General features: G+C 45.5%; 1 protein-coding gene across 1 annotated transcript in view; it reads right to left on the bottom strand.

Annotated features, from left to right (window-relative positions):
* Nucleotides 1–288: 288 nt before the first annotated feature.
* KCNK1 (potassium two pore domain channel subfamily K member 1) overlaps nt 289–26,762 on the bottom strand; it is a 39,925-nt gene continuing 13,451 nt past the window's right edge. Inside the window, exons 2-3 of the mRNA XM_019712886.3 lie at nt 4,209–4,604; nt 289–1,458 (exon numbers count right to left, since the gene is read on the bottom strand). Coding sequence (XP_019568445.2) covers nt 1,199–1,458; nt 4,209–4,604 — 656 coding nt within the window. The 3' untranslated portion in view covers nt 289–1,198. The remainder of the gene's footprint in view (nt 1,459–4,208; nt 4,605–26,762) is intronic.

Genomic DNA, 26,762 nt, shown 5'->3' with positions numbered 1-26,762 from the left:
GCAGCAGAGGTGAGTGAGCACCTCAGGATGAGGCTGCCTGGTCGGCTCATCCGCAGGGTAAGTTTTCCCAACACCTCAAGCACCACCGGGCAGCCCGGACAGCGAGGAGGCTCGGTTAGCAGGACAGTGAGCGTCAGGTATCAAGCAGGGGCTCTGTGATGTGCTCTTCTCAGGTTCTTAACAGTGTCCTGTATACACTGTTCACCTGCTGCCTCTGTGGCTCCTGTGGAGTGCATACGTATCATCCACATGGAAGAAACTTCTGATATATTAAAGCAGAAGACTGCAACCAGCTATGAGCTTTATTTATTTCAGCTTATAAATTTAAAAATTCTCAGATTAATTTGACAGAATCTGTCATTTGGGGCTGCGAGGGTCATTTTCGGGGCTGTAGTCCTAGGTGACTGCAAATCATGATGAACTTTTAAAACAAAACGTCTTAACCTTTTTTACAGATCATATTTGACATGACTCGTTCACCTCCAGGGAAATGCTTATAAATATTTTAGACATCTGATATGAGTAGAATAGTACAGTCGTTCACTCTTTAAGTGTTTAATTCCTCTTATTTTATTGTAGCAAGTCTCGAGTCTTTAGTATAAAGATAAATCAAAAGAAAAAATATCTACAATCTTGGGTTAAGAAGTATGCTGCGATCTGGTGACCAGAACCATATGTCTAGGATATAAACATATTTATATTTTATATGTACACAGTTAATGGTTACCTATTCATTATAAATAGTAGGTTTAACTTAGATTCTACAAAAATAATTTTTTGGATGGGCGCATGCAAACCAGTACACATAAACTTACTTATAAAACACATCTCTATGCTTTTTATTTGCTTTTAAATATAAATCTTGCTATTTAGCCATCAGCTAAAGTGATCTAAATGCAAATCCCCAAATCCCCAATTAAAAGTATAAAATCTGCTTCTACCCACAGCAGCGTACTGCTTCAAGTGCTCTTCCCCTATCAGTAAAGTCGAGATAATTTTGTCGCAGGTGAATTACAGGTATGTAGCCCATCTCCTCCGGTATTACCAGTCCTCCAGAGCAAAAGCTTCCTTTGTCCTATTTTTCCCGTGTCGTTTTGAATATTACAAACAGTAGGTATTTGTTAAAACACCACCTTGGCTCTTACATTCTCACACATGGACAAAGCCTGGCCTGGTGCCCTAGGACGCAGCCCTGCCCTCAGGGGCCCATGGAGCCGTCCGAGGGGGCAGACGACTGCGGCGTCACAAAGGGCTCATTCTGCTTCTGGTCGTCTTTCATGCCGGCGGCCTGGTCCGTGATGGAGGAGAAGGACAGCTGGTCGTGCTCGATGATGTGCACTTGGTCCTCGTCCCTGTCCTTCTTCACATAGAACATTTTCCTGAATTTTTTCAGCTCGTGGAGTTCACAGAAGGTTTCCAGAACCACCAACATGGCAATAAGGCCAAGTAGCAGGTAACCTGTGTGAGAAAAATGACAGCGTCTCAATGGGACCCAGCAGGGATAAATCAAGTCATGACACAAAGTGTCTGCTGATGCTAAATCCATGGCCACTTTTCTAATTTCTAGGAAGGCTTTGAATTCCATGACACAAAGCGAGGGATGACCCAGAGAAAAATGAAGAATGCCTTAACCTACAAAATTGGGTTATTCAGAATCAGAGGGTCCAATTTTTGAGAACAAATGTTGGGGGCGATGTGGCATCGTTACAGAGATAACTTACTGTACTCACCCAAGGGTGACCTTCAAGGAGAGGGCTCTCCACCTCCCCTTTATAATCAGTGGCTCTCAAAAAGCCAGTGACACTTTAGAAGAGTTTTTGACTTATCTTGAGTGCTCACAACAAAGGCTGACACACTCAAGACTTGTATCGTTATTCCACTGTAGAATGAGAAGTTCAGCAACAGAAATTACAGTTTCAGCAAGATGAGAACTGCTTTCAGAATTGATGTAGATATTAAAAAGCTCTTTGTGTGTGGCTATTTACACTTTCACTAAGATGCAGCAGCAAACTAAGCTTTCCATTAAGTGACCGTCATTTTTTTTTCTTTTTGGCACATGGACCATTCACTGAAAAACTCTACCAGCTTCTTACTCCAAAATAAAAGATAACCTGTTGCTTCAGGAAAAGTGCTCTTCCTTGGAATCTGTGATGGGAAACATGTCATTTTTAAGTCAGTTCCAACATGTTTAAAATCAGTTTTAAGAAAAAAATGTATCATCTTGGAAAGGAACAGAAAATTAAAAGAACATTGTAAGAATTACAAAAACTCCAATTTCATGTCCCAGTGGTAAAATGCTTGAGGAAGATTTTCAGAAAATAAATGAACTAGGAAAACTAGAATTGGCAGCATAATAGGATCAAGGAGGCTGATTGTCTTAAGAATGCAAAGTGACACAGTTCTAGTACCTTTAGAAATTGGCTAATAGGTGTCAATAGTAATACAGTATATTTTAGAAATAGCAATGACGTTGTTAGTCAAACTCTTTGGTAAATCCCTTCCTGTTCCTTTATCCATTATTTAGTCAAACTCTTGGATGCTGACAAAAATACCCACGGGACTTCAGGCAAAAGTGGTGGGATTTTATCCTATCCACAAATAATACACCTTTGGAACAGTCATTTGCTATGTAGATTGCCTAGAAAATCCATGACTCACATTTTAACAAGTCTTAACATGTTCTGTAGGGATTTAGTATTAGATGAGAAACCAAGCAAGTTTAATGTTGGGCAAAATTTATGAGAAGACCTTGAACACAAGAGAAAAGTAGAGCTAAGAAACCTAATTAAAGAAACATGTTCTACTTCCCTAAGTCATGAAAACATTAAATTAAAACAAGGAGGTAACATTTTACCTAACATGTGAAAAGGAAATTGAGGTAATGTTTATCTGTGCTGTGACATGTGCCACAAAACACCTATACCACACTGGCCCACACCACGCCAGGAGTGCTGAAACCCACGCGCAGGTAACTGGTGCAGTGTGAAGTCGAGATGCCAATTGGAAAGCACTGGGCCAGTGTGTCCTGTGTCACAAAGGGGCATGCTCAGTGGGTCAGCAACCTCACTTCTTGGAACTATATCAAAGCAGAAAAATTGTAAACATAGAAAAAGTGTTTACTGCAGTTATTTTCTAATGCCCCCAAATTGGAAGCAACTGAAATACTTGGCAATATAGGCAGTTACATTTTGGTCTAGTCACCTGGTAAAATATTACGTAGACATTAAAAAGTTATGGTAACTAGGGGAAATATGAAGTCACCCTTGTAACCAGTTGGTAAATATTTATGGAACTTGTATGGTTGCTGGGCACTTTTCAAAGCAGTGGGATTTGTGAGTGAAGTCTTTGTCCTGCATGAGTCCCTGGTTTAAGGGAAATGCTAAAATACAGTTTTGTCTGGTTAGGACTACAAGACAGGGCCAGAGCAAGCATCTGACTGCTGGAGTATGGACTGTGACTGCCTAGAAGATATGACCTGAGCTGAGTCTTGATAAATTCGTGAGCAGGCAGGAATGAAAAGTATGTATATTAGGGTGCAACTCTATGCATCTTGAAGAGAGAGGAAAGGGACACGTAAAAGAGTTATTTGAAAATGGATTTCTAAGTTTTCCATGATGTACTGAATTTTTCAAAATTGTTTAGAAACTATAAATCACTGGCCATCTGAATTTTAATGCCTATTTTCCACATAATAAGTCTGAAAATGGTTAACATTTTCTAACTTTTCCCAAAAAGAACCAGATGAACAAATTAAGACATTCAACTGTTTTAAGATTTTCCTAGGAAATTAAAGAACATGACTGATTATAATGGGCCACAATCCCAGCCCTAGATTTCTTGAGCCTAAAATATTTAATAAAGTCGAGCACTATTTTTGTTTTTTTAATTAAAAGTTGGTTATCAAGTATAGTCTGTGTGGTATGTTTTTGCACTGTAACTTATAATGCTTATTACATTATTAGTAAGAAATGGATCAGAGCTTTTCAGGTGTCTGAGGAAAATACCTCTCAGTAATAGTTAAAATTTCTATAGAGTTTTGAAGGGAATCATGATGAAATGAAATAGTTATGGGAAGGTGGCAAAACTGAAACATCATCAGTGAAAAAGCAATCGGGGCTTCTCTATGCAGAGCTACTCATGAGCAGACAAGGTGGAGTTGCAGCCCAGAAAGAGACACCACGGGGGCAGAGTCGGGCCTCAGAACTCACACGTGATCCCAATCTTGTAGAGCTCTCTGAATTTTTGATTGTAGCCTTCTCCAGGAACATAATCCCCCAGGCCGATGGTGCTCAGGGAAATAAAACAAAAGTAAAAGGATTCCAGGAAGTTCCAGTCGTCCTCCAGGATGGAGAACACGGCCGCCGGGATGAAAAAGAAGCAGGACACGGTGACAAAGCCGAGGAGCACGGCGTGGACGATGGCCACCAGCTGCTTGGAGAAGCCCCAGCGGATGTGGAAGTAGAGGACAGGCCTGCGTGTGACATGGATGGTGATGCGCTGGACCACGGCCGTGAGGAACAGGAGGGTGAAGGGAATGCCGATGACGGAGTAGACGATGCAGAAGGCCTTCCCGCCATCCGACAAGGGTACTGTGTGGCCGTAACCTGCAGGGAGAAGGGCGGGGAGGAGGACACTTTTCAGTGGCACAGGCCTGCTGCCCACGCATTCCCCTCAGCCTGGAAGAAGAGCCAGATCGCTGGCCTGACACCGCAAAGGCTCGTTGTGACCGTCACTGCGGCACATCCCACAGTGGACGCCATTCCTGTGGGAAGTCACCCCTCTGAATAAATTCTCACCAGCTCCCACCAACACATGCCAGTCTGCTTGTGCGTTCACTGTCAGGTGGAAGTGGCAGTTTCCTGTGCTGAGGAGCTAAGACTCACGGTCTTAGACCCCCAGGGACAGCTCAGCACAGGACACCCACTTCTCTGGGCTCATACACCCCCACCCACTGCCCCCAAGGAGCCTCGGTAGTATCCAAATGCCGGTCTACACTCGTGTCCACAGCAGACTACTCACAGGGCAGGGCTGACTGACAGACAAAGGCATGGGGCTGCAGCCAGGCTGAGGAGGGCACAGTGGGAGGGTGACTCAGTGAACAGAAAACAGGAGAGAAAAGGAGACCACGCAGCTCACAGGGCTGAGCACTTCTGTTAAACTATTTTGCTCAGTTATCTGGTTAAATGGCACACTCAGAAATCATAACATTTTTCCCCTTTATCATTTCCGTAGGTTCCAAGATGCCATAAATTCCACAAAACAAACATTAAAATACACACACGCATTAGGGCCAGTGCTCCAAACACGGGCGCTGTACTTCCCACTAGGTTTGAGTCACTCCCAAATCAAGCCAATCAAGAGAGTCTGTATCCTACACACGCCCGCCGAGGAGCCCCGCGGGGTGTGCAGTCTCGTGGGCACTTCATCCTGAAAGGGCTTCCAGGTCTGGACAAGTCAGTTCAGGATAAAGCCAACTAAGTGCATTTTTGGTAAAACTGGATTCTGAAAAAACCCTCACATCCACAATTATGATTTAACAGTGGTTTCAAAATCCAGTTTCTAAAATATATCCTGCTTAAAAACAAGTAACTCTGAAAAACCTTCATCTTCAGATCCCCCAATTTTCTGCTTTGTACCAAACTCCTGGGGTCGGGCGTGGGTACACAGGTCATTAAACAGCATGCATGGTGCCACTCCCATGCACGGTGTCACCACGACAGCCAGGACTGTCAGTCTGCATCCCAGAGGCATGTGGACTGTGAACGAGCTGCAGGGAGTTCAGAACCCACTGGAACCACATGCCATGTGTACGTCTAAACACAGGTGCGTTTCTCCGTGGAGACATTCCAGAGCTTAGACTCTCACAAGGGTAAGAACCGCTGGTCTGGAATCCATCTGGTCCCTCCACACCCAGCTGCTTGTTAACCAGGGCGATGGGCATCGTGGAGGACCCAGAGACTAATGGGGGTGTGTGTCTATGGAACATTCCAGATAATGTTCACGTGGCAAAAGCAGGAGAAAGTCGAACTTTTACTTTTGAGGAAAGAATGTGACAGAGGAATGAGACTGCTTAGTGACTAAAGTATCCCACATCACAGAAGACCAATCAGAGCTGCGATTTAGGCCAGGCACTAAGGAAGGATGTGCTAATGGTCAGAGAGATCTGCAAACAGAATGTGAAAGCAGAAGTTTATTTAATGTAAGAAAGGCAACAGGAAAGCCAGTCACACAAGTGGTTGAGCCTGTGGCAAGTATTGGAGACAAGAGGTTACAAGGGATGGCATCTAACTTCGGCAGGAATTTTGTAGAGAAAACATAAGATTAGCTGAATCAGTGGGGCTGGCTAAAACCCTTGAAATTCATGATTTCGTTATGTTTTTTATAACATTTTTAGAAACGATCTTTACTAAGAGTATAACACAGCTATTCCACACAGCTCACCTCTTCTGTACCATCTGTTCCAATAAATTACATGATTTTGGTTGTAGTAGGGGAAAAAAGTACAGGAATTTCTAGTTTTATAGTATTTTAGGATATAATTTTCCCTTTCAAATGATGACAGCTCTTTTTATTAGACTGTTTACTAAATGTCTGTTTGCTACAATACTCTCTCCAAGCAACAAAGATAATCATTACAAGACTCTAGATCTCTATCTGCAGTAATGTGTTTGAATGCCGGTAATATATTCCCACTAAAAGATTAAAAATCAGCAACATGTAGACCTTTACTGAAAGCCATTTGTCCTGATGTTCACACAAACAGTCTTGTTACTGGACAATACGTGTAAGATGTGCATCTCACTTGTATTCTCTATGCTTTCTGTGCCACACTGGGCACACAGCGATTCTTTGGCAGCAGACAGCTCGATGCTCAGATGGAAACCTCCAGTCCTACTGAATTTTAATGAACGGGTGACTGATTTACTCAAGTGCCGTCAACTGAACCCCCAGGTGAATCTTAAAGCAAAGCTGAGATTTTAAAATCTTAAAATCGTATGAAAAGCCATCACGAACCATGAAGAATTTAGCAAAATGGTAGTAAAGCTTCCATAGTTGTTGTTCTTTAAATTTTTATAGGGCTATTCATATCATTTTGGGGGCCCAAAAGATTGAGCACCAGAAACTGTATACTGCAAAAATGGACTTGTTCCTACTCAATCACAGGTGGTTCCTTTGGATGGTTAACGTCCAGAGAGGCAGGCAATGGAACTCCTAGTTAGGGCAGTGCCGGGAACCTCACCATAGAGCAGCCATTCTGAGACGGGACCATGAACACTCTGCATTATAAACGAGAGAAGCCCAGCAAATGGCTTGCATGTCACAGATGGGAGCCCCTTTCACCGTTTGCAGTTCGAGTCTCAACTGGAATGGCAGCGTGGTGAAAGAACAGTTAGAAATGACGGCTCAGGCAAGGGGCTCCTGCCAGGCATCCACGGGTCTGAGGACACTGAGGTTCTGGAAGGAAGCAGGTGAGCTCTAAACACCCAGCACAAACACACCCACTTGCTGCTTGCCATGTATCTGCGTTCATAGGATTGTGAACCTCCATAATGAGATTCGAACCCCCGTGTTCTTATTTCTGCTTTATAAACAAGAACACTGAGTGTCTGAGAGTTAAGATAACTTGTCCAAACTCATAAAAATAATAAGCAGAGCCCATGATCTTTCCACTGTGCCACCCAGGTGTATTATGTGATGCCTCAAAAGTCAACTCAGGTCCTAAAATTATGTCTCTGGAGCTCCTGGTAACAAGGTGGGGTATCACGTCTTTCCTGTGGCTCCACGGAGCTGAATATGAGGTAATGAGACTCAGGAGGTGGCTGAGAATGAGAGGACAGCAGGGCAGACAAAGGCCTGTGCCACTCACACAGAGAAGGCAGGTGAAGGCAGACCCCGGGACACCACGGACGTCAGGAGGTGGGTCTGCACAAAATCTACCAAGGGCCGGAGCAGGTGGGCACAAGCCTCGGAAGCTCCATATTCTTGAATTTCAGTTTAGAGCCATGTGGATAAACGACCATGGAAAATGGTGGGCTCACCAGTGAAGAAAAGGAGAGAGGACTGTCCTTAGCTCATGGCAGAAAAGCAACATCATAACAAATTAGTGGTGACCGCAGAAAGTAGTTCCTGTGGCAATGACTAACATCAGTGATTTACGCATGGAATAAAGTTCCATAAAACCCCTATTGTCCTGTTCAACTAACTTAAAAGTTGATAACTCCACATGGAATCCGTCTGTAAGTAAATATACAAAAACCAGAGGCACCAGTCAAAATAAAGTAGGATGTCCAGTGGCCCAGAGGGCTGGTTATATTCCAAAGAGACTATTCTAAACATCAGGTCAAAGTCTAAATAAAAATTGTACATTATACTCAATACGTAAGTGTAGTTCCGTTGTCAAACTTCCCAGGACTCCCGATGAAGCAAGTCTCCTTGACCACCCACCTCCTGTTCAACGGCAGTTCTCTCTAGAGGTTATTGTTGTGAGTTTGTAGCCAAAAGTTCCTGAAATTTTTCTAAGCGTTTACACACATACACACACACACACACACACACACACACACACACACACACAGAGGATGCCTAAAAAACGTATACACATTTTAAGAAAGTAAAAAACAACTGTATTAAAAATTGTAATACTCAATATATACTGATAACAAAAAACGAATACAAGTCATGTGTATACGTACATTGTGTATGTGTATATATACTTATATACTTATATATACTTATATATACACATACATATATCTCCAGAAAAACAATCTTTTATTTTGTTTCTATCATAAATTGTATTCCACATGTATTGTTGGTCTCTAATTGTTGAGTTTTCTCTGAACAACATATCTTGACATGGCTCCCTGTCAAATAGCGAAGGTCTACCTGCGCTTTAAGAGTGGTCTCCACCCTAAGCAAGCACCCTAAGTGTATTTACCCACCTTCCACCTGACAGGCATTTGCTCTGTGAGCAACAACACGTCGGAGGCAGTGCTGAGAGGATGACAACGGGCCATTCCCTTCTAGCCTTGTACCTACACAGACTGCTAGCTCAGAAGGCAGCTTATCCACGGAAACCCGAGAGAAATTCCTCTGATGCCTGAGCATCCCCAGCTCCCAGCAGGGCCGTCCCCAGCGGGTCACAGTTCCCGGGTGGCATCTGTACAGACCATACTCACTGTCTGGCAGAAGTGAGCAACACCCTCACCTCCAGGGAGAGCTGCTCCTTTTCCTGATGTGCAGGTCTCCTACCTTCCTTGGGCCCCTCCCCCAGCCGCCTCACCTGAAACTGCAGTGAAACACACAAAACCGGCATCTGTACAGTTTTTTATTTATTTAACTAAGAGCTAGCTGGCGACACAACCATCTTCTCTCTTGGCTTGCTAGAGTCAGCATCTAATCTTTTACATACAAACAACTCCTGATGTTCTGGTGATTCTGATTCGATATATAGTTTTCATTCTTTTCTGCCTGCTTATTGACCTCTTGTCTCCAATTATCTGATCAAAAATCATTAATTTTCGAATTTTAATTTTTAAGCGAGCAATATGGCCAACTTTGGAATTCCTAGTACAAATGCTTTTTCGAAGCATTGACAATTTTCGAGATTCATTTCCTGTGACTCTATAAAACTGTTTATTCATTTTACCCTTCAAACTAGTCACACTAATACTGAATACCTAACTCTAATTGACGCTTACTGTTTCATTTCTACATGTTCGCTTGTCCCTAGCATTGTACTACTTAATTTTTAAATTTCTTGAGTGATCTTTTTAGCTCCAGAGTTCAAATTTATTTTACATTTTTATTTGGTATGTTTTTGACCTGTTTCTCAATCTATTTTGAAGGCAAGTATCCCCCAGAGCAATGCCTTCTCACACAGGCCTCTGTCTATTCTCACAAGGCAAGACCGCCTTATGAAGCGCTGCTTCAGGAAACTGAAATTCTGAAAGGAAGAGGGACATTGAATAAACGTTTCCAAACTCTCCACCTCCTTTCGGCCACTCTCCCGAGCTGCCAAGTACCTGCTGAGCCCAGCCTCCTGCCTAACTCTGTCAAGGTGCTAAGAGGGCCACTCGCATCGTCTGGTTATAATTTAGTAATATTTGCAGGAAGAAGGAGGCCAGGAGAAGGTGGCCAAGGGCATTTTTTTTTTTTTTTGCTAATCATCATAGTTATGTGTACGTGTTCCTATGGAAAAAAATCAGGTAATAATCTGTTTACCTTCCCAAACGCCAGCTTGTTCAATTGTACCATCTATAGAGCACTGTCAGTTGATGTCTTTGTTCGGTTACTAGAGGCAGAAAAAGGTAGCACATGACTTATAACCAAATTACTTCCCATTGTTAGAACAGTTCTCCCAGAATTCCAAGCAGTCACACTTATTGTGGTTTCCACAGGAAGGAAGAGGCAAAGCAGGCTTAACACTGGCTGAATTGCATAATTTCAGCGAGCTTCGGGGCACAGAGGTGGCCCTCGTTGTCTGGCAGCTGGCCCTGGCATGATGAGGGCAGCAGGACAGTAGCTCAGAGTGAAGCTGTGATAAAGGAGGTGGGAGGGGATGTAGGCTCTGGACTGGTAGGTTGGTATGTGGAAGGTACCTGTACAGGTGAGCCCTTATCATCTGGGTAGGTGAACCCTGGGAGAGGCGGTTCCTCCTCGATCCGCAAGGCCCCGAGACATCCAAACATCAAAATAAAGACATACTTAATACAAAAGGGCAGTGGAACAGGAGCCCAGCTCTGGAAAGGCACAGCCATCGGGATAGCCTAGGACCCAGCCTGAGGGCTTCGTCCCAGGAACCAAACCAGGAAGAATGCCCTGCAGTGGGGGTGGGAATGGGGACTTGTGCTCGAGAGCATTTAAAGAGCATCAGGGAATATGGTTCATAAACAATCACAAGAATACTTTGAACTCCTGGAACCTTCAAACTATCCACACTTGTTCCTTAGGAACTCGTTTTCCCTGCACCGGCTTGGGAAGGCGGTCCCAGAAAAAAGGAGTGTGCCACACCTGGCATGTTGGGACCCAGGCACCTGCGGAGTGCTTCACAGGCTTTTATCTCCTTAACCTTCACATCAGGTCTTGCGATAAGTGTGCAGGCCCCTACTTTACAGAAAGAGACGGCGATGGAACCCTTCACCAGAATTCTAACAGCGAGGGAGGCAGCTTTGAACCTTGAGTTTATCAACCTGATGAATCTGGCTACAGGGCCTCTGGGAGGAGGAAAAAGGGAAAATCATGGGGGGGTGGGGAGGGGTAGCTGGCTATGTGCGAAGTAAAAGCTGGAAAAACTCCTGGGTGTTTCCAAGGAAAGGAACACTCTGAGACAGATCAGACTTATGACCAAAAAGACCACGGGCTTGGCTATTCCACACCCAGGCTTCCAGAAACTTGCCCGAGCCCTGGGGACCCGATGGCCCTAAGCGAGGGGCAGGCTACCTGGGCTGAACACGGACCTGTCCTGACCCTCCCCTGGACCCTGGATGGAGGCTTCTGCGTGGCCCACCCTGGTTTCGAACTCACTGTTATCTCGGCCTCGGGGTTACGCCCAGGATTTGCCACGTTTGTTTACCTTTGCTCTAACCTCGATGAAATGTCCAGGTCATCTCTGACCTACCTGGCCCCAATTCCGTGAGAACAGGAATAGAGGGTTTGCATATCCTTGGGTGATTGCAATCCACATTAAGTCTCTTGCAGGCATCAGCAGCAGAGGATCATGCCCTTGGAAGTACCCCCTGCCTACCTCTGTGAGGGGTCAGCACATCTGCACATGCCCATGCTCCCACCTGCCTGTTTGTCACACACAGAGCCACACACCCCCACTCCCGGGTCATTTGAAGAAAGAGTTAAAACCCTGACTCTGAGTCTGATTAGTGCAGAAAACCACAGAGCTGAGGAATCATACATCTCTTGTCGGTCTTTTTATATTATTCATTTTTATTTTCCCCTCCCACTCATTCTTGACCATTTCTTAGGAATTCTGACAACAGAACAACAGAAAAGCTGAAGGAAGCAACCGAATAATGGGTCTCGTTTTTTTCTAAAGCCTCAATATTTTAAACTAGTCTTCTTGATCTATTAGATTGGTGCAAAAGTAACTGAGGTTTTTGCATTTGTTTTTAACTTTCAAACCGCAATTACTTTTGCACCAACCTAATACTAACCAAAGCAGTATTTCCTCCACCAGCCACTTCTCTCAGATTTGCCTGCAGGTTTGACAGAAGTGCCCCGCAGCCAAGACTATTTGAGGTTTAAAAGTCTTCATGCTGCAGAGGCTTCCCAGCAACGCACTTTCAGAACAGGGTTTTAAAAGTCATGCTGCAGGCATTTTACCCCTGGGCACAGACGCTGCCCAGACAAGTCAGGACTTCAATTTCTTTTCCCCTGGGAGCCGCTGGGCACCTTGCCCAATGGAAGACAGGCTCCAAGGTAATGGGAACAACGTGGAATGACACGGAGGACACATCATTTACTTGATGCTGCGTCCCCACCTCCACCCCCGCAGATAACCAATACAGATCTCAACTGGCACAAAGCTTAACTCCAGACTAGAATTGAAAGTGGCCCTACAGCTCAGGCTGTGTCAAGGCTGGGCGGGCCCCTGCTGGGTCAAACCACACCTCCATGCCTTTCCCCCCTCACCCTGCGTTTTGGAGGTGTGGAGGTGTGGTTTGACCCAGCAGGGGCCCAGCCTTTAGATTTTAAAGACCTCGAGGCTCTTAAACCTTGGGAACTCAGGAAGGAAGCTGTCCACAAAAATGTCCTTTGCAGCGTCACTCCAGTAAACGGAAGGTGGTGTTTGGGAAACAGGCTGAGGAATATGATTTCCCGAATTTGAATCCTGGCTGTGCTTCTTACTGGCTGTGCGGCCCTGAAAAACTTCACGCCTTAATTTCCTCATGTGTCAAATATGAGTAATACTTCCTACTTCATGGAGGTGCTGTGAGGATTTCATGAAATAACCCAATGAAAGTAATGAGGACGGAAGCTGGGAGACATGAACTACAGCAAAGGTCAACTCCCCTACTGATGCTGAAAGAAATACGAATGGGATTATCTAGACAACATGCACACGCCTTTAGATCAGAAGGTGTCTGTATGCTCTCCTCTGTTCTTTGCACACATTTCAGCTCTCCCCACATCCTTGAAGGCACCTTCTACACTGATAGTTAAAGCAGTCCTGATGACAAAGACCTAACAACGGCACTTAAGGAACAACCTGATATAAATGAACTTGGTGGCCTCTCTGTAGGTTGGGAGGACACTAGTGACCACCCCCCCAAGAGAAAAATCCAAAGTCTCTCAAGTTCTCACTTGCTTCATCATAAACTAACCCAATATGGTGACTGTTCACCACAGTCACATTCTCCAGTTGATTCTAGTGGATCCCAACAATTAAAGGCAGGTGAGGACTGCAGGTCCCCTCCCATGACATTTCTCTACTAGGTGGTGTATTACAACAAATGGAGGCACAGAATAGTCACACAGCCTGCAGCAAGCTCAGGGACAGTCAAGCCTTCTCTCATTGAGGACTGTGAACGACTCGTTACTTGAAAGGTTCGGCGGAGGCAGAGGCAACGCTCTTTCAGAAGCTGGATTCAATTCCCTTCTGGTCAGATCAGGTGGCAGGATCCGCAGGGTCTTTCATTAATCGGCAGAAAATGGAGCAAGATGGAGTCCTGGACACACAAAGCCATTCTGCAGGGTCTCTGTTCGCTGGGTTCATGAAGATTGTATACCCTTCCACGCAAGAGCAGGGGAACATCTCTAGTCAACGTACATCACTGGAAGCCATGTCACCACTGCATCGTGTCCCCAAATCTACTAATTCAATACGCCAGGAAAAAATAAAAAGGTGGGAGGGCATGTGGGACGGATGAAACAAGAATGACAAGATTCAGTGTGGACAGCTGGCTTGTGGGTACAGGGAGTATTCATTATACATCTCTCTCTAATTTTGTATATATTTGAAAATAGCCTATAACAACAAATAAAAAAGCTGAAATGCGGATTTAAGGATACAGTTTTCCGCAACCTCTAGGAGGAACTTGTAGATTTGTTTACTCTTTAAAATCCTGCTTTTGTACAGATAGTACTAGACATATACCTTACCGCATAAACAGAAGATACATTGTAACACACAGGTGTGGCCCTCCAAATTTGATTCCATAATCTCTTCAGGGAGGTGAGTAAAAACCTCAGATTGACCTCTGAGGGCACAAATTCCCAGGACATAGGCAACCCAGAAGTACTGGGCTGAATGGGTAGAGGGGAATAAACTCTGGGGTTTCCTCAGTAGAGTTTCCAGGGGGTAAAGTGACTCAGCTGTCTGCTCCTGACTGTGGGACAGAATTCTTAGAGGAGCCCAGGCCCATCTGCCCGGCTGGATGGGTGCAGTGCAGCCCAGGAGCACCTCCTGGCCTTTCCAACCTGTCCCTCAGTGCTGTGTTCCGGAAATGCTATCTCCCCAAGGCTGTGGGAACAGCCGTCAGCCACCACACAGTACCCCCCACATGTGCTGGGCCAGACTTCCATCAACTACTGGGGGTGCACAAGGGTTCTTTGAGAGCAGAGTGCCAGAGTGGTGAGGAGAATTCACAGGTGAAAGCCCACCGGCAAGGCCGTCCCCACATTCAGCATTGTGGCGCTTGTGTGTACTGGGCTCCCAGTGGGGGCACCGAGGACCGAGGGCTGAACAGAGGAGGAGAGGGTGGCAAGAGCTGGGGCTGCAAAGGGCAGAAACTCTCCCACCCGCCATGGTGGCTCAGGTCCCCTTCCGCCCAGGGACCTCACAAGGCTCACCACTCTTCCATTGGGCAGTTGTGCTGTCTGACACTGGGTACTTTAGCCCTAGGTTCCAACTAGTGTTTGCTGAGCCCCCACTGTGTCGCTGGCAGTGAGGCTGCGTGACACCACGTGCATTTGTGTGTGTGAACCATCTGTGATTCATTAGATGGAACAACCTCGCTCACGAGAAACAACCGATGGGGAGAGTTTGACAGTCACACAAGCCCAGGGAAAAACCAGAGGATTTCAGCTGGAGCAAAGTCATAGGAAAAAGAAAAAGAAAGGAACAGAGGTGCAGATGGCACACCGTTTACAAAACTGACACATTAGTAAGAGAATTCAGGCACCACTCTCCAAAAGATTAAATATTTGGTTCAACAAAGTAACTTTGAATACAACTGTCTAATTCCCAGATATGCTGGCTTCCAAGGGGGGGAACAGAAGCAATGAGCCGGGAAGAGGACCCCTCACTGCTCCGGGTTAAATGCAAAGATCTACGGGCTCAAAACGTACTTCCCTTCAATTGATTCAATATGAACTTCCCTCCAAACCTCTCTGTTGAAACAGGTCTGTCTTCTCAAGGTCACCAATGGCTTTGAGGATCTTGGAAAATCCTAAAATTCATTCTGTCCTCACGTTTCTCAACTTCTAAGCACCAACTAACCAAACTTGAAACATTTTCTTCCCCTGGCTTCAGACACACCTCACTCACTCTGCTTGGCTCTCATCCCGGCTAACAGACCCTCCTGCTTCCTTCATGGGGCCTTCTACCTCAGTGAGTCGCCATGTTGGAGCCTCCAGGACTTGCCTCAGATCCTACTCCATCTATATTCACTCCCTGTCCTATCTCTTTCGCCTCATGGCCCACAGAATGAGAAAACTTGGTGCGAACCCTTTATGGCACCACTATTAAAAAGTAATCCTAGAGTGTCCTAGTGGGTTCAAGCGTGGATGGTGATCAAACTATGGCCACCCGAGAGCCGAGGGGGATCAGAGACTAGCCTACTTGTGACCTCTTGGCAGCGTCTTATCTTTCAGGTTGCTCTGCAGTGGGGATCACACCCAGACCCTTGCCTGTGGGTCTTTATGCCTGCGGGTCTTCAACCCTGGTTAGGCTCAGCTGGGGAACTTTTAAACACTTTAGAGTTTCCATTTCAGTCGGTCTGGGATGGAGCGCAGGAACTGGTGTCTCTGTTTTTTCAAGCTCCCCAAGGTACAGCCAGGGTTGAGAGCTTCTGGTCCATATACCAATGAGTCCCAAAGTGACTCGCTCTCACCTCTTTTCAGCGCTAATTCATGCCTAACATCTTATTTAAAATCCCATCTGGGATGCGATACGAGCATCTCAAAATTAATATGCCACAAAAGATTTCTTGATTGTGTCATACTAAGGACCACCTCCACCCCACCATCACCTCCCACCCTGAAAACCTCAACCCAAATGTGCCCCTCCCCCAGTCGTCCCCATTTCAGGTAATGGTACTAGTACCACTTTAGTTCTTCAGGCCAAATACCAAGTGGAAGTTTAATTCTTCGTTCCCTTGTCCCCAACATCTAAGCTATCAACAAGTCCTATTGGCTCTACTTCCAAAATATGTTCCAAATCAGAGTACTTTCTATCGTTCCCACTGTTGTTGATCCAAGCCACGTGGTTTTTCTCCTGGATTACTTTAACAGCTTCCCACGTGGTCCCCATGATTCCACTCCACCAATGCAGGCCACGTCTGTGAGACACTTAGTTTCCCGTGGCTGCCGTAACAAATTACCACTAAGTTGGTGGCTTAAAACAACGGCAATGTATTGTCTCACAAGTCTGAGGGCCAGAAGTCTGAAATCAAGATGCTGGCAAGGCCACATGCCCTCCACAGGCTCGAGTGAGAGTCCCTCCTGCCTCTTCCGGCTTCTGGTGGCTCCAGGCTTCCAGGAAGGTGGCATCCTTGGCCTGTGGCTACAAAACTCCGATCTCTGCCTCCAGTTCCGTATGCCCCCTCCCCCTCCCATATCTTCTGCTCTTCTTCCTCATATAAGGACACTTGTCACTGCATTAAGGGCCTGTCCAGATAATCCAGGTGATTTCTTCTCAAGATCTTGAACTTAATTATATCTGCAAGGACTCTTTTTCCAAATAAGGTTATATTTACAGGTTCTGGGGGTTAGGACATGAACATAAATTCTGGGGCCACCATTCAACCCACTACTACACTGAAGGGTTATATTTTAATAATGAAAATTATATCATTCCTTAGATCGAAATACTCCAACAACTTTTCATGGCAAGTATTAGACATAGAATGTAATTGTAAATTCCTCTGTGCTTTATAAACTCGACAGGATTTGGTCCCTGACTACTTCCTTGACCAGATTTCCTACTACTGTCCCCGTCACACACTACCCTCTGGATACACTGGTCTTTTGTCTACTCTTCAAAAAGTCCAAGCCCCTACCTCAGGTACTTTGCACTTGCTGTCACCAGGCTTTGAAACCTCCACCCAGTCTTCACTCAGGTCTCAGACCAATATCATTGCCTTGGGAGAAGCCTTTGAGGTCACCCTCTCCAAAGCCGCCCCACTCACCCTGAAGCCCATTACTCTTGTTCAACTTCCTGTAGCTCCAAACACCACCTTAGTTATGTGCTGACTGCGTCCCCAGCTAACGTGGAGATAGGAACCTAGTTTGTCTTGCTGACATTGTATGCCTAAGTGCCTGTTAGAGCTGCTAGGCGGTAGGGCTCAAGAAATATTTGTTGACTGTATGAATCCGTAGGGTGTCTGGTTAAGGAGTGCCACCAACCACCTGAGAGGAGTGGCCGTTTTATTGTAAAGACACGTGAACTTCAACAACTCTTCTGGGCCTGAGGCAGCACAGGTGAGTTTTGTCTTACTATACTTTCCTTCCACATTCTACACTCTACATAGTCTACACTGGGCATGACCGGGCTGGGGGCTGGGTTAGGTGAATTTACATGATGCCTGACGGGAGATGATGCTAGCTGTGCTTTATCTGGACTCAGCCACATCACACCACGCAACGAGGGAGGGTGGAACAGGTTGGGCTGCTCCTGCCTCTCCGAGCTAAGACCCAGAGGGCAGCCCACACCCAGTTAAGGAGTCCAGCTCCTCATCCCCATCTGCTGACTTCTACAGACACAGGTCACAACAGGTATCACAGTCTGAGGTACAGTAAGGAAAGAGAAGCACATGTTTAAAGGGAACTCACTCTAGGGAAAGTGTACTAACCACAGGAGATCATCTGAGAAAATGTTGTATTTTGGAGGGAATATAAAACTATGAACTCACATATTGACATGACTTCCAGTCAGTGTGCACTGAGTAAGCCACTCTGTCCTCTGTCACTCCCATTCAGCCATTGATTTCAGCTCATACTTACATGCCCTCCCTCACCCACATACACAAAGGCCCTAATCTATGTACTAGGCGTGATCAACAAATACGGTGAATGTTTAAATAAAAAAATGTTTTACAGAAAAAGACATATTGCCATTAACCCCCCTCAAAATACTCTCCCTCACTTATCCCATTGTTCTTGCCACTTTCTGAAGCAGTTCTGGAAGTCCTGTTTTGTGAGTGTCTTTAGTTGCGCTGTCATGGCTGCCTCGATGTCCTGAATCGATTTAAAACATTTACCTTTCATGGTCATTTTGACTTTGGGGAAGAGCCAGAAGTCACACGGTGCCAGATCTGGTGAATAAGGTGGATGAGGACACACCATAATATTTTTATTTGACAGAAATTGCCGTACCAGAAGCGATGTGACATGGAGCGTTGTCATGATGGAGGAAGAAACAAAGAAACCAAAGAGGACTTCCAGAACTGCTTCAGAAAGTGGCAAGAACGATGGGATAAGTGTGTTCAAAGCAAGGGGGATTAATGGATTAATGGCAATGTCTTTTTTTTTTTTTTTTTTAGATTTTATTGAGGAAGGGGAACAGGACTTTACTGGGGAACAGTGTGTACTTCCAGGCCTTTTTTCCAAGTCAACTTGTCCTTTCAATCTTAGTTGTGGAGGATGCTGTTCAGCTTCAAGTTGTTGTCCTTTCAGTCTTAGTTGTGGAGGGCGCAGCTTAGCTCCAGGTCCATTTGCCGTTGCTAGTTGCAGGGGGCACAGCCCACCATCCCTTGCGGGAGTCGAACCGGCAACCTTGTGGTTGAGAGGACGCATTCCAACCAACTGAGCCATCCGGGAGCTCAGTGACAGCTCAGCTCAAGGTGCCGTGTTCAATCTTAATTGCAGGGGGTGCTACCCACCATCCCTTGCAGGACTTAAGGAGTTGAACTGGCAACCTTGTGGTTGAGAGCCCACTGGCCCATGTGGGAATCGAACCGGCAGCCTTCGGAGTTAGGAGCATGGAGCTCTAACCGCCTGAGCTACCGGGCTGGCCCGCAATGTGTCTTTTACTGTAATAAATTGTTTTTATTTAAACGTTCACCATCATTTTTGGTCACATCTCGTATACACCAAGCCCAACTTCTCTAATCAAACGAATCCTTCCTCCATTCCCAACAAACCTAGGGACGAAGCCTAGCTACCTCCACGCCAGCGTATCTCCACCTGAGCTAGTGAGCTCACCTGTCACCCAGCTCCCCGCCTGCATCTCTAGCCTGCAGAACGGCTCCACTGTGCAGCCACCAGCGGTCTTCCTTGTACAGCAGTCCCGGACTCACTGCCTCACCACTCACATTTCAGTGGACACCAAGAGCCACTGACTTTGGAAGAATTTCCCCAATTCATTCCTCTCTCTGTCACCACTGTGAGTTACAGTTGAGGATTTTCTTGTCCCCTCTCAGTACACAAGAGCCCCGATTGGCTTTTCTCCTACTCTGCCTATGCCCTGTGCCACCATGTCTCACTGCAAAAGGCTAAAACTCAGACACCACAGGTGACCTCTAGGTGCCCACGTGCCCAGGCTCACTGCTTGCCCAGGGCCGGATCAAAGAGGACAGGGCGTTCTCAGAACATCCCTGCCCTTTGCACCTGCATGATTTCACACAAGCTGCTCCCTCCCATCTTTCTGGCCTGTCCCCAAGCTTCTCGGGCGGGCATTGTGTGTGCAGATACTTTTGCAATAGTTGACGCACACAGTGCTGTAACAGTCCTCATGGCACACAGGACCCCTTCTCCCTTGCCAGTCTCTACTTGAGGCTGGCGAAGCCACACGTTTCCTTTCCTGCATCCCCGGAAGCCAAAAGGGACCACATGACACAGCTCTGACCAATAAGATCTAAGTGGAAGTCTGCTGGTGGGAAGATGGTTTGGGGAACCTTTGTTTCTTCCTGCCTTCATCACAAACACCACGTCTGGAGTGGACTGGCCATCCTGTGACACTGAGGGGCTGGCATGAAGGAGCTGAGATGAAGGGGCATCAGGCAGGGAGAGCGTGGAGCAACTGCACTACAGCCGGTGTCCGTGCAGCCAGGTGTTACAACAAGAGAAAACGCACACATACTCACCCCACACACATACACGACACACACCCACACACCCCATCAATTTAGGCTACTATCAACTGGGGTTTTTGTTTATTACAGCTGAGAGCAACCTTAATTGGTAGAGTCACTTGTATTATAATTGTCAGCTTGCTCGTCACTCTGAGAGATGCTTGATTCTCTGTCTTACTCATCTCTCACTCCAGCAAAGGCCTTGAGAGCAGCACACGAGGAGAGCAGTTCTAAGAGGCTGATGCAGGTAGACAGGAGACAGACCCGAACTTTATGCTCAACAGTGTCCCAGAAAACCACCTCTTTTGGAGCAATTTACAGGGACACCTACTAAAAAATACCTATGTAATATTTTACCAGATTTCCATCATGGGGAAACTGGTTCACATGGTAATAACTTTCAAAGCCAATTCATTTTACCATTCACTTCTGACTATAATTAATTACTTCCAAGTCTGTTTTGTCTTTCAACGGAGATGAAATTAGAAATACAATGAGTCTGCTGAATTCAAGCTAATCACTAGGTCAAAGCAAGGTTGGGCGTCCTGACTGGCCCCAGGATCTGAGCAGTGAGAACTCCAATTACTCCCTGTTACTCACCTGCTCACCTGGTAGTAAATCAGCCTCCGCGGAGCCCACCTCTCTTATAAGTGTTTCCATGCCATTTCAAAACTACGCAGAATGAAAAAATGTTATCTTTTAAATTGGAGTAGATTTCCAATTTATTCAAATGTTACCAAAAATGTTTCACTCTTCACACCAGTATCATATGGTTTTCTCTCACTGCTGATTCACACACATCTGGGGGATTCCAGTCTTTCTGTTTGGAAAGGGAATTCTTAACTCAGATCTCTTTGGATACGAAGCTTTGAAAAACGAGACTATCAAAGTAATAGCTGTAACCCCCCGAGGTGCTCAATGTTTAATCAGTCTCTTTTCCATTTATCCCCAAGCCCAGATCAGCGACTGCACAGAGCAAGAGTGAGGTGGGGAGAGCCAAGTTCCAACCTGGCACATGTGTAAGAAGGCCCAGCATTCAGTACTGCTTTTCAGGAAGGCATTTTCAGGATAAAAGTCAGGAGTACAAAACGAAAACCAAATTCCAAACCAAGCAAACATGCAAACAAACCACAATGCCGAGTTCATGATAGGACTGATGGCATCCAAGTTGTGTTTTAAAAAACCACACAGCTTAAGAAGCACTGACTCCTTCCCTAGGGTGTTGGGGAGGATCAAGTACTTGACACAAACACATGGAGAAGTCGAGCGCCTTGTCGGGCAGTAGATTCCATTAATTTTAAACATTCTTGGCAGATAAATGGGAAGGAAGCTTGGTGCTGACAAGGAAGATGTCTCTTATGGGAGAGATGGATTCACTAGGCAACATGAAGTGGGAAAACCACCCTTCTCCTATCCAGCCTTAAAGGTAGGAACACAAGGTCTGACAATTAAGTTCACGAATTCATCCTAGAAAAAGTGCTACCTACCTCATTGCTGGATATCACTATGGTCACCTTCCAAGTACTCCCCTTGGGAAGCTATGCACCGAAGCCAGTGCCTAGTCCACCCTTCAAAGCAGTTTGGAACTCTTTTTCTGGAATGGACATCAGAGCTGTCGTCACATTACACTTGATGTCCTCAATGTCATCCAAATGTCTTCCTTTCAATATTTCCTTTATCTTTGGGTAAAGAAAGAAGTCATTGGGGGCCAGATCAGGTGAGTAGGGAGGGTGTTCCAATATAGTTATTTGTTTACTGGCTAAAAACTCCCTCACATGGTGCCATGTGAGCCGGTGCATTGTCATGATGCAAGAGCCATGAATTGTCGGTGAAAAGTTCAGGTCGTCTAACTTTCTCACGCAGCCTTTTCAGCACTTCCAAATGGTAAACATGGTTAACTGTCCAGCTGGTACAAATTCATAATGAACAATCCCTCTGATAGCAAACAAGGTGAGCAACATCCCTGCAACAAGTTCGTGCACTGAATTGTCCGACCTGGTACAGCCTGGCTTGGACGTGCGCGTCTCTATGACACGCCTATCATGTGCCCAACACTGAGAAACAGAGGGCCAGATCCATGCTTCTCTGATCTTATGAAAAATATAGTCGTGGAAACAAAAAGAGAACATTTAAAAAATGCAAAACAGCATATTAGGAGCCAAATGAGTGGATAAAAAACGCTCTATACAAGAATGAAAGAGGTGGGGAAATGCAACAGGAAGTTGACGTTAACCCTTTCTCTGCTCTTGGTCCAGGTTTAGTCACATATGAATGGAAAACTCAAATCCTGAGCATTCACCTCTTCTTCGCTGAATCAGGACTGGAGCCTGATCGTAGGGCCAACGGTCGTGGGTACATTTACACGTGGAAGCAAAAATGTGGGCAGAAGACTTCTGAAGACTCTGGTCAGAACAAACTAATCGCCATTAGCCTTATGTTTTATTTTCCCAAACAGTGAGTGGTGTCACTTACGTTGTGGACAATTTTACCCCAAGACAATGATGCTGGGAAAAACAGAAGGCAGCGGAAAAAGAGGAAGACCTCGTATGAGCTGGATCCAGTCCCTGAAAGAAGCCACCGGCTGAGTCTGTGGCTGAGCAGGGCTGTGAGGACAGGGCATGGTGGACGTCACTCATTCAAAGGGTCGCCAGGAGTCAGAGCTGACTCGAGGGCACGTGACACACACCCCAAGGTAGCAGGGAAAACGTATCTGCCACCTGTGCGGACACACAGCCTAGCGCACGGAGCCCAACGCGAGAACCGCTGCTGGGTAGAATCACGTGAGTTCCTCCCTTTCTAAAAATAGTACCTTCTGGCATAAAACATTTTCCTGACTGTAGCTCAACTTAGTCATGGAGCCCATGGAGGCAGAGGTGGTATATTCATCCCGTTCTGTTCCTCATCAGCCGGGTCTCCACAGCCCCCACCTGTGCGACAGGGTGGCCCAGCCAGAGGGGCGACCAGGATGTGCCCCCTCTAGAGGAGGCCTGCAGGCCCCGACAGCTCTGCAGCTCCACAGTCTGTCAACACCTCCCAAGGGGACTCTGGTCCCATCTGTCATAGGAAACACTGTCACATCTGCAGAATCCTGAGCTGATCATTCCTTTCTTTTTCCATTTTGGAGACAGACAGAGACAGATGAGAGACAGAGAGAGACAGACAGACAGACAGAGAGAGACAGAGAGAGAGAGACAGAGAGAGAGAGAGAGGCTTTTCTCCTAACGCACGTCCTGTGTGACGTCAGGAAAGCGCTCTCTCTTCAGGGCGGGCACTACAGAGTCGGGGGATGTAGAGGCACACGGGGTCCCTCCACTTTCAAGTGTCTCAAATCAACACTTACTTGGCTTTGTTTTACCACTTAAGACATGTAAGCTAACGGGCTGAATATCCAAACCTGTATTTTACTTTTAAAATCAATGTTCCCTTTGGATAAACAGCACAAAAAGAAATCTATCATGGGAGAGGGTCCTGCTTCTACTAGATGAGGGGGCTAGGGTAACCTTGTATGTTTTGTCACGTTTCTGCAGCCCAGAACATTCCATCAAGCATTCATTTTTGTAATATTCATGATAAATAACAAATATAAAATACAGTTCTTAGTATTCAAACGACATAGCCTTCTCCTGCCCTACAGATGTAAGAATCTCTGCTGTAATAGAATCTCTGCTATGACAGACTGTAAATGCCATCTATCAGCCCCACAACAGAGCCATTCAAAGTGTAAAATAGGTTTCCTGCTCCTCAAATGACTGAATTGGATTTACGTTTAATCCAGTGGTTCCCCAAACGACATTACATTCTAACCATTCCATTGTACCAAAAAAAGCAGAATTCCTATAGTGCAGGTTTTATCCAGATGACGACCTCATTCATCACTGCTCATTCCTTGGGAAATACCCAGTCAGAAAGTTCCCATTGAACGCTTGGTAATTCTGTGCCTAAGAAAAGGTAAACATCCCCTGCCAAGTGGAAATTTTAATTTGAAAGAGCTGAGAGGACAGCTTGAAAGAAATAAAGGTGAACACAGAGATGGGCAGAAGAATTGGTGACTTTTATGGTTGCATTTTTAAAGTCATTTTGTTTCAATACAGTCTCATCCCACTAAGAAAACGGAAGTCAGCAGGAAAGAGCTCCCACGAGAACCCACCAGCACATCTTTCCTCCTGTGACAATGACCCCAGCTTCTCTGTTCTGTCCCTGAGGCCGGCTCTGCACCTTGGCATGAGGTCCCAACCCCACTCAACTACCCAAGGACATGTCCAGCACGTTTGCTTCTTCCCATAAACATTGTTGCTCTCCTATCTATAACATAAACGTAACTAACCTTCTCCTGGCCCTCCACGTCCCTGCCGGCTACTGCCCGTTCTTCTGTTTCTCTGTGCAGCAAAACTCCTAGAAACCACCATCTACCTCCTGCCTCCAATTTATTTCCTGTGTCTTTTTAAAAATAGACTTTCCTTTTTAGAGTAGGAAGGTACAGAAATTTCCCATATACCTCCTGCCCTCACACAGGCACAGCCTCCCCCAGGATCAACTTCCCCCATCAGAGTGGGACATTTGTTACAATAGATGGACCTACACTGACACATCATGGTCACCCAGCGTCCATCCTTTACCTCAGGGTTCACTCTTGGTGCTATACAATCTATGGGTTTGGACTAACGTGTAATGACACGCACCCATCATTATAGCATCATACAGAGTGGGTCCCCTAAAATTCCTCTGTGCTCTGCCAATTTATCACCCCCCCCCCCCCGCCCTGAGAATCCATTTTAAAGAATTTGCCTAAACAACGGATAGGTTGGACCAGAGAACTCCTTACATTTAAGAACTCTTTTTTTGGAGTTGGGCTAAAGGACAGGAGCCTTGAGTACCAAGGAGGGTTACAATATGTCCATTTCACTTTGGGAAGGAACAATTATTTATTTCTGCTTAAAGTGTTCCACCTGGACAGAAGGACCACTTCATACTCAGAGGCCTTGGCGGGATACACTGGCAAACTGAAAAACGTCATCGGGCATGTGTCCTTCCTCCTTCGTTTTCTTTCAGCTTTTTGTTAAGCGATTTCAAGGAAACTTAAGTACAGGATTCTCAGCAACAATGGAAGTTTCCAAGTGACCCTAATTGGAGGCACGTACTAAAGTGAAAGTCACCATATACAGGGCATCGAGTGGCCGTCAAACCTGGCTGACTCTCAAAGGGCCCGAGGGACTGTCAGAGACTGGGGTCCGAGCCTGTGTGGCCCCTTCCTGACTGCTGGGCTTACACAGGACAGTCACACTCTGCCTCAGACGTCACACCTGTGACACAGGGATCATTAATGAAGGTCTGCCCTGCTCACCACACACGCATGTCTCAACAACCAAACCAAGTAATGTTACCGTGCTTCCCCCAAAATAAGACCGAGCCGGATAATCAGCTCTAATGCCTTTTGGAGCAAAAATTAATATAAGACCCGGTCTTATTTTACTATAATATAACACCGGGTCTTATATAATATAACATAACGTAACACCAGGTATAATATAATATAATAATAATATAATACTGGGTCGTATTTTAATTTTTGCTCCAAAAGACGCCATTAGAGCTGATTGTCTGGCTAGGTCTTATTTTTGGGGAAACATGGTAGTGAGAGTAGTTGGGAAAATTGAAAAGCAGTATCAAAATGTAAATATTCTTACTGAGTGTATGTATTTCTTATTGTCCCATCCTTATCTTTTCACTGTCATTGCCAGACACCAGTCTTCCCAATTTCTTGTACCAGTACATACTCAGTAAGTGAGTAAATGGAACTGTCATTGGTTGAGGACCTCTGACTGCTCTAACACCCTCCTCACTACCAGAACAGCTAAAATAGTTGTACCATCATGGCACCTACTGTTACTGAGGCTGAGGGCTGCCTTTGTAAATCACGTGCCTTAGTATCCCCCCCCTTGCAAATCTTCTCCCCCTCCCCAAACAAAAACAAAAAAAAACTATCCCCCCAAAAACAAAACATGGAATTTTAGACGCTGGAAACCACCAAAACTTGTCTCCTTTTCAAACTGTCCAAAACAGTCAGTAAATTTCATATTTTACAGGGTATTACTCAAGATTTTAGACAAGTTAGCACCATGGTTTTGTTTCTCTATAGAGAAGGATAGAACTCCAAATTTCATCTTACCAATTTGGCAGTTTAAAGAACATAATAAAGTCAAATATTCTTAGATTCAGGACTATTTCTTGAATGCCTCAGAAAAACAAACATTAAGTTTAATGGGTTCTTAGCATTTCCCAGGTATTTGATGCGAACCTGGCTTATTTTAATGACCTGTATGAACATGCCCAGGGGAAGAGCCCTATAAGAAACACTCTAATGGAGTTTTCTTCTTAAAATGTTAATTTTCTTTACATACTTTTACTCTTTCATCCCTGTCAGAGGAGGCAAATGCAAGGTCCGTCCACTATAGGGTAAATTTCTAAGGGTCATAAAATGAACAGTATTGCTTGTAACTTCCTCTCTACCCCGTTTCT

Source organism: Rhinolophus sinicus, chromosome 6, assembly GCF_057876585.1.
Source record: "Rhinolophus sinicus isolate RSI-liver-muscle chromosome 6, RSI-T2T, whole genome shotgun sequence".
NCBI classification, from domain to species: Eukaryota; Metazoa; Chordata; class Mammalia; order Chiroptera; family Rhinolophidae; genus Rhinolophus; species Rhinolophus sinicus.
Note: the sequence above shows the minus strand (reverse complement) of the source record. Positions and strands in the feature narration are given on the sequence as shown.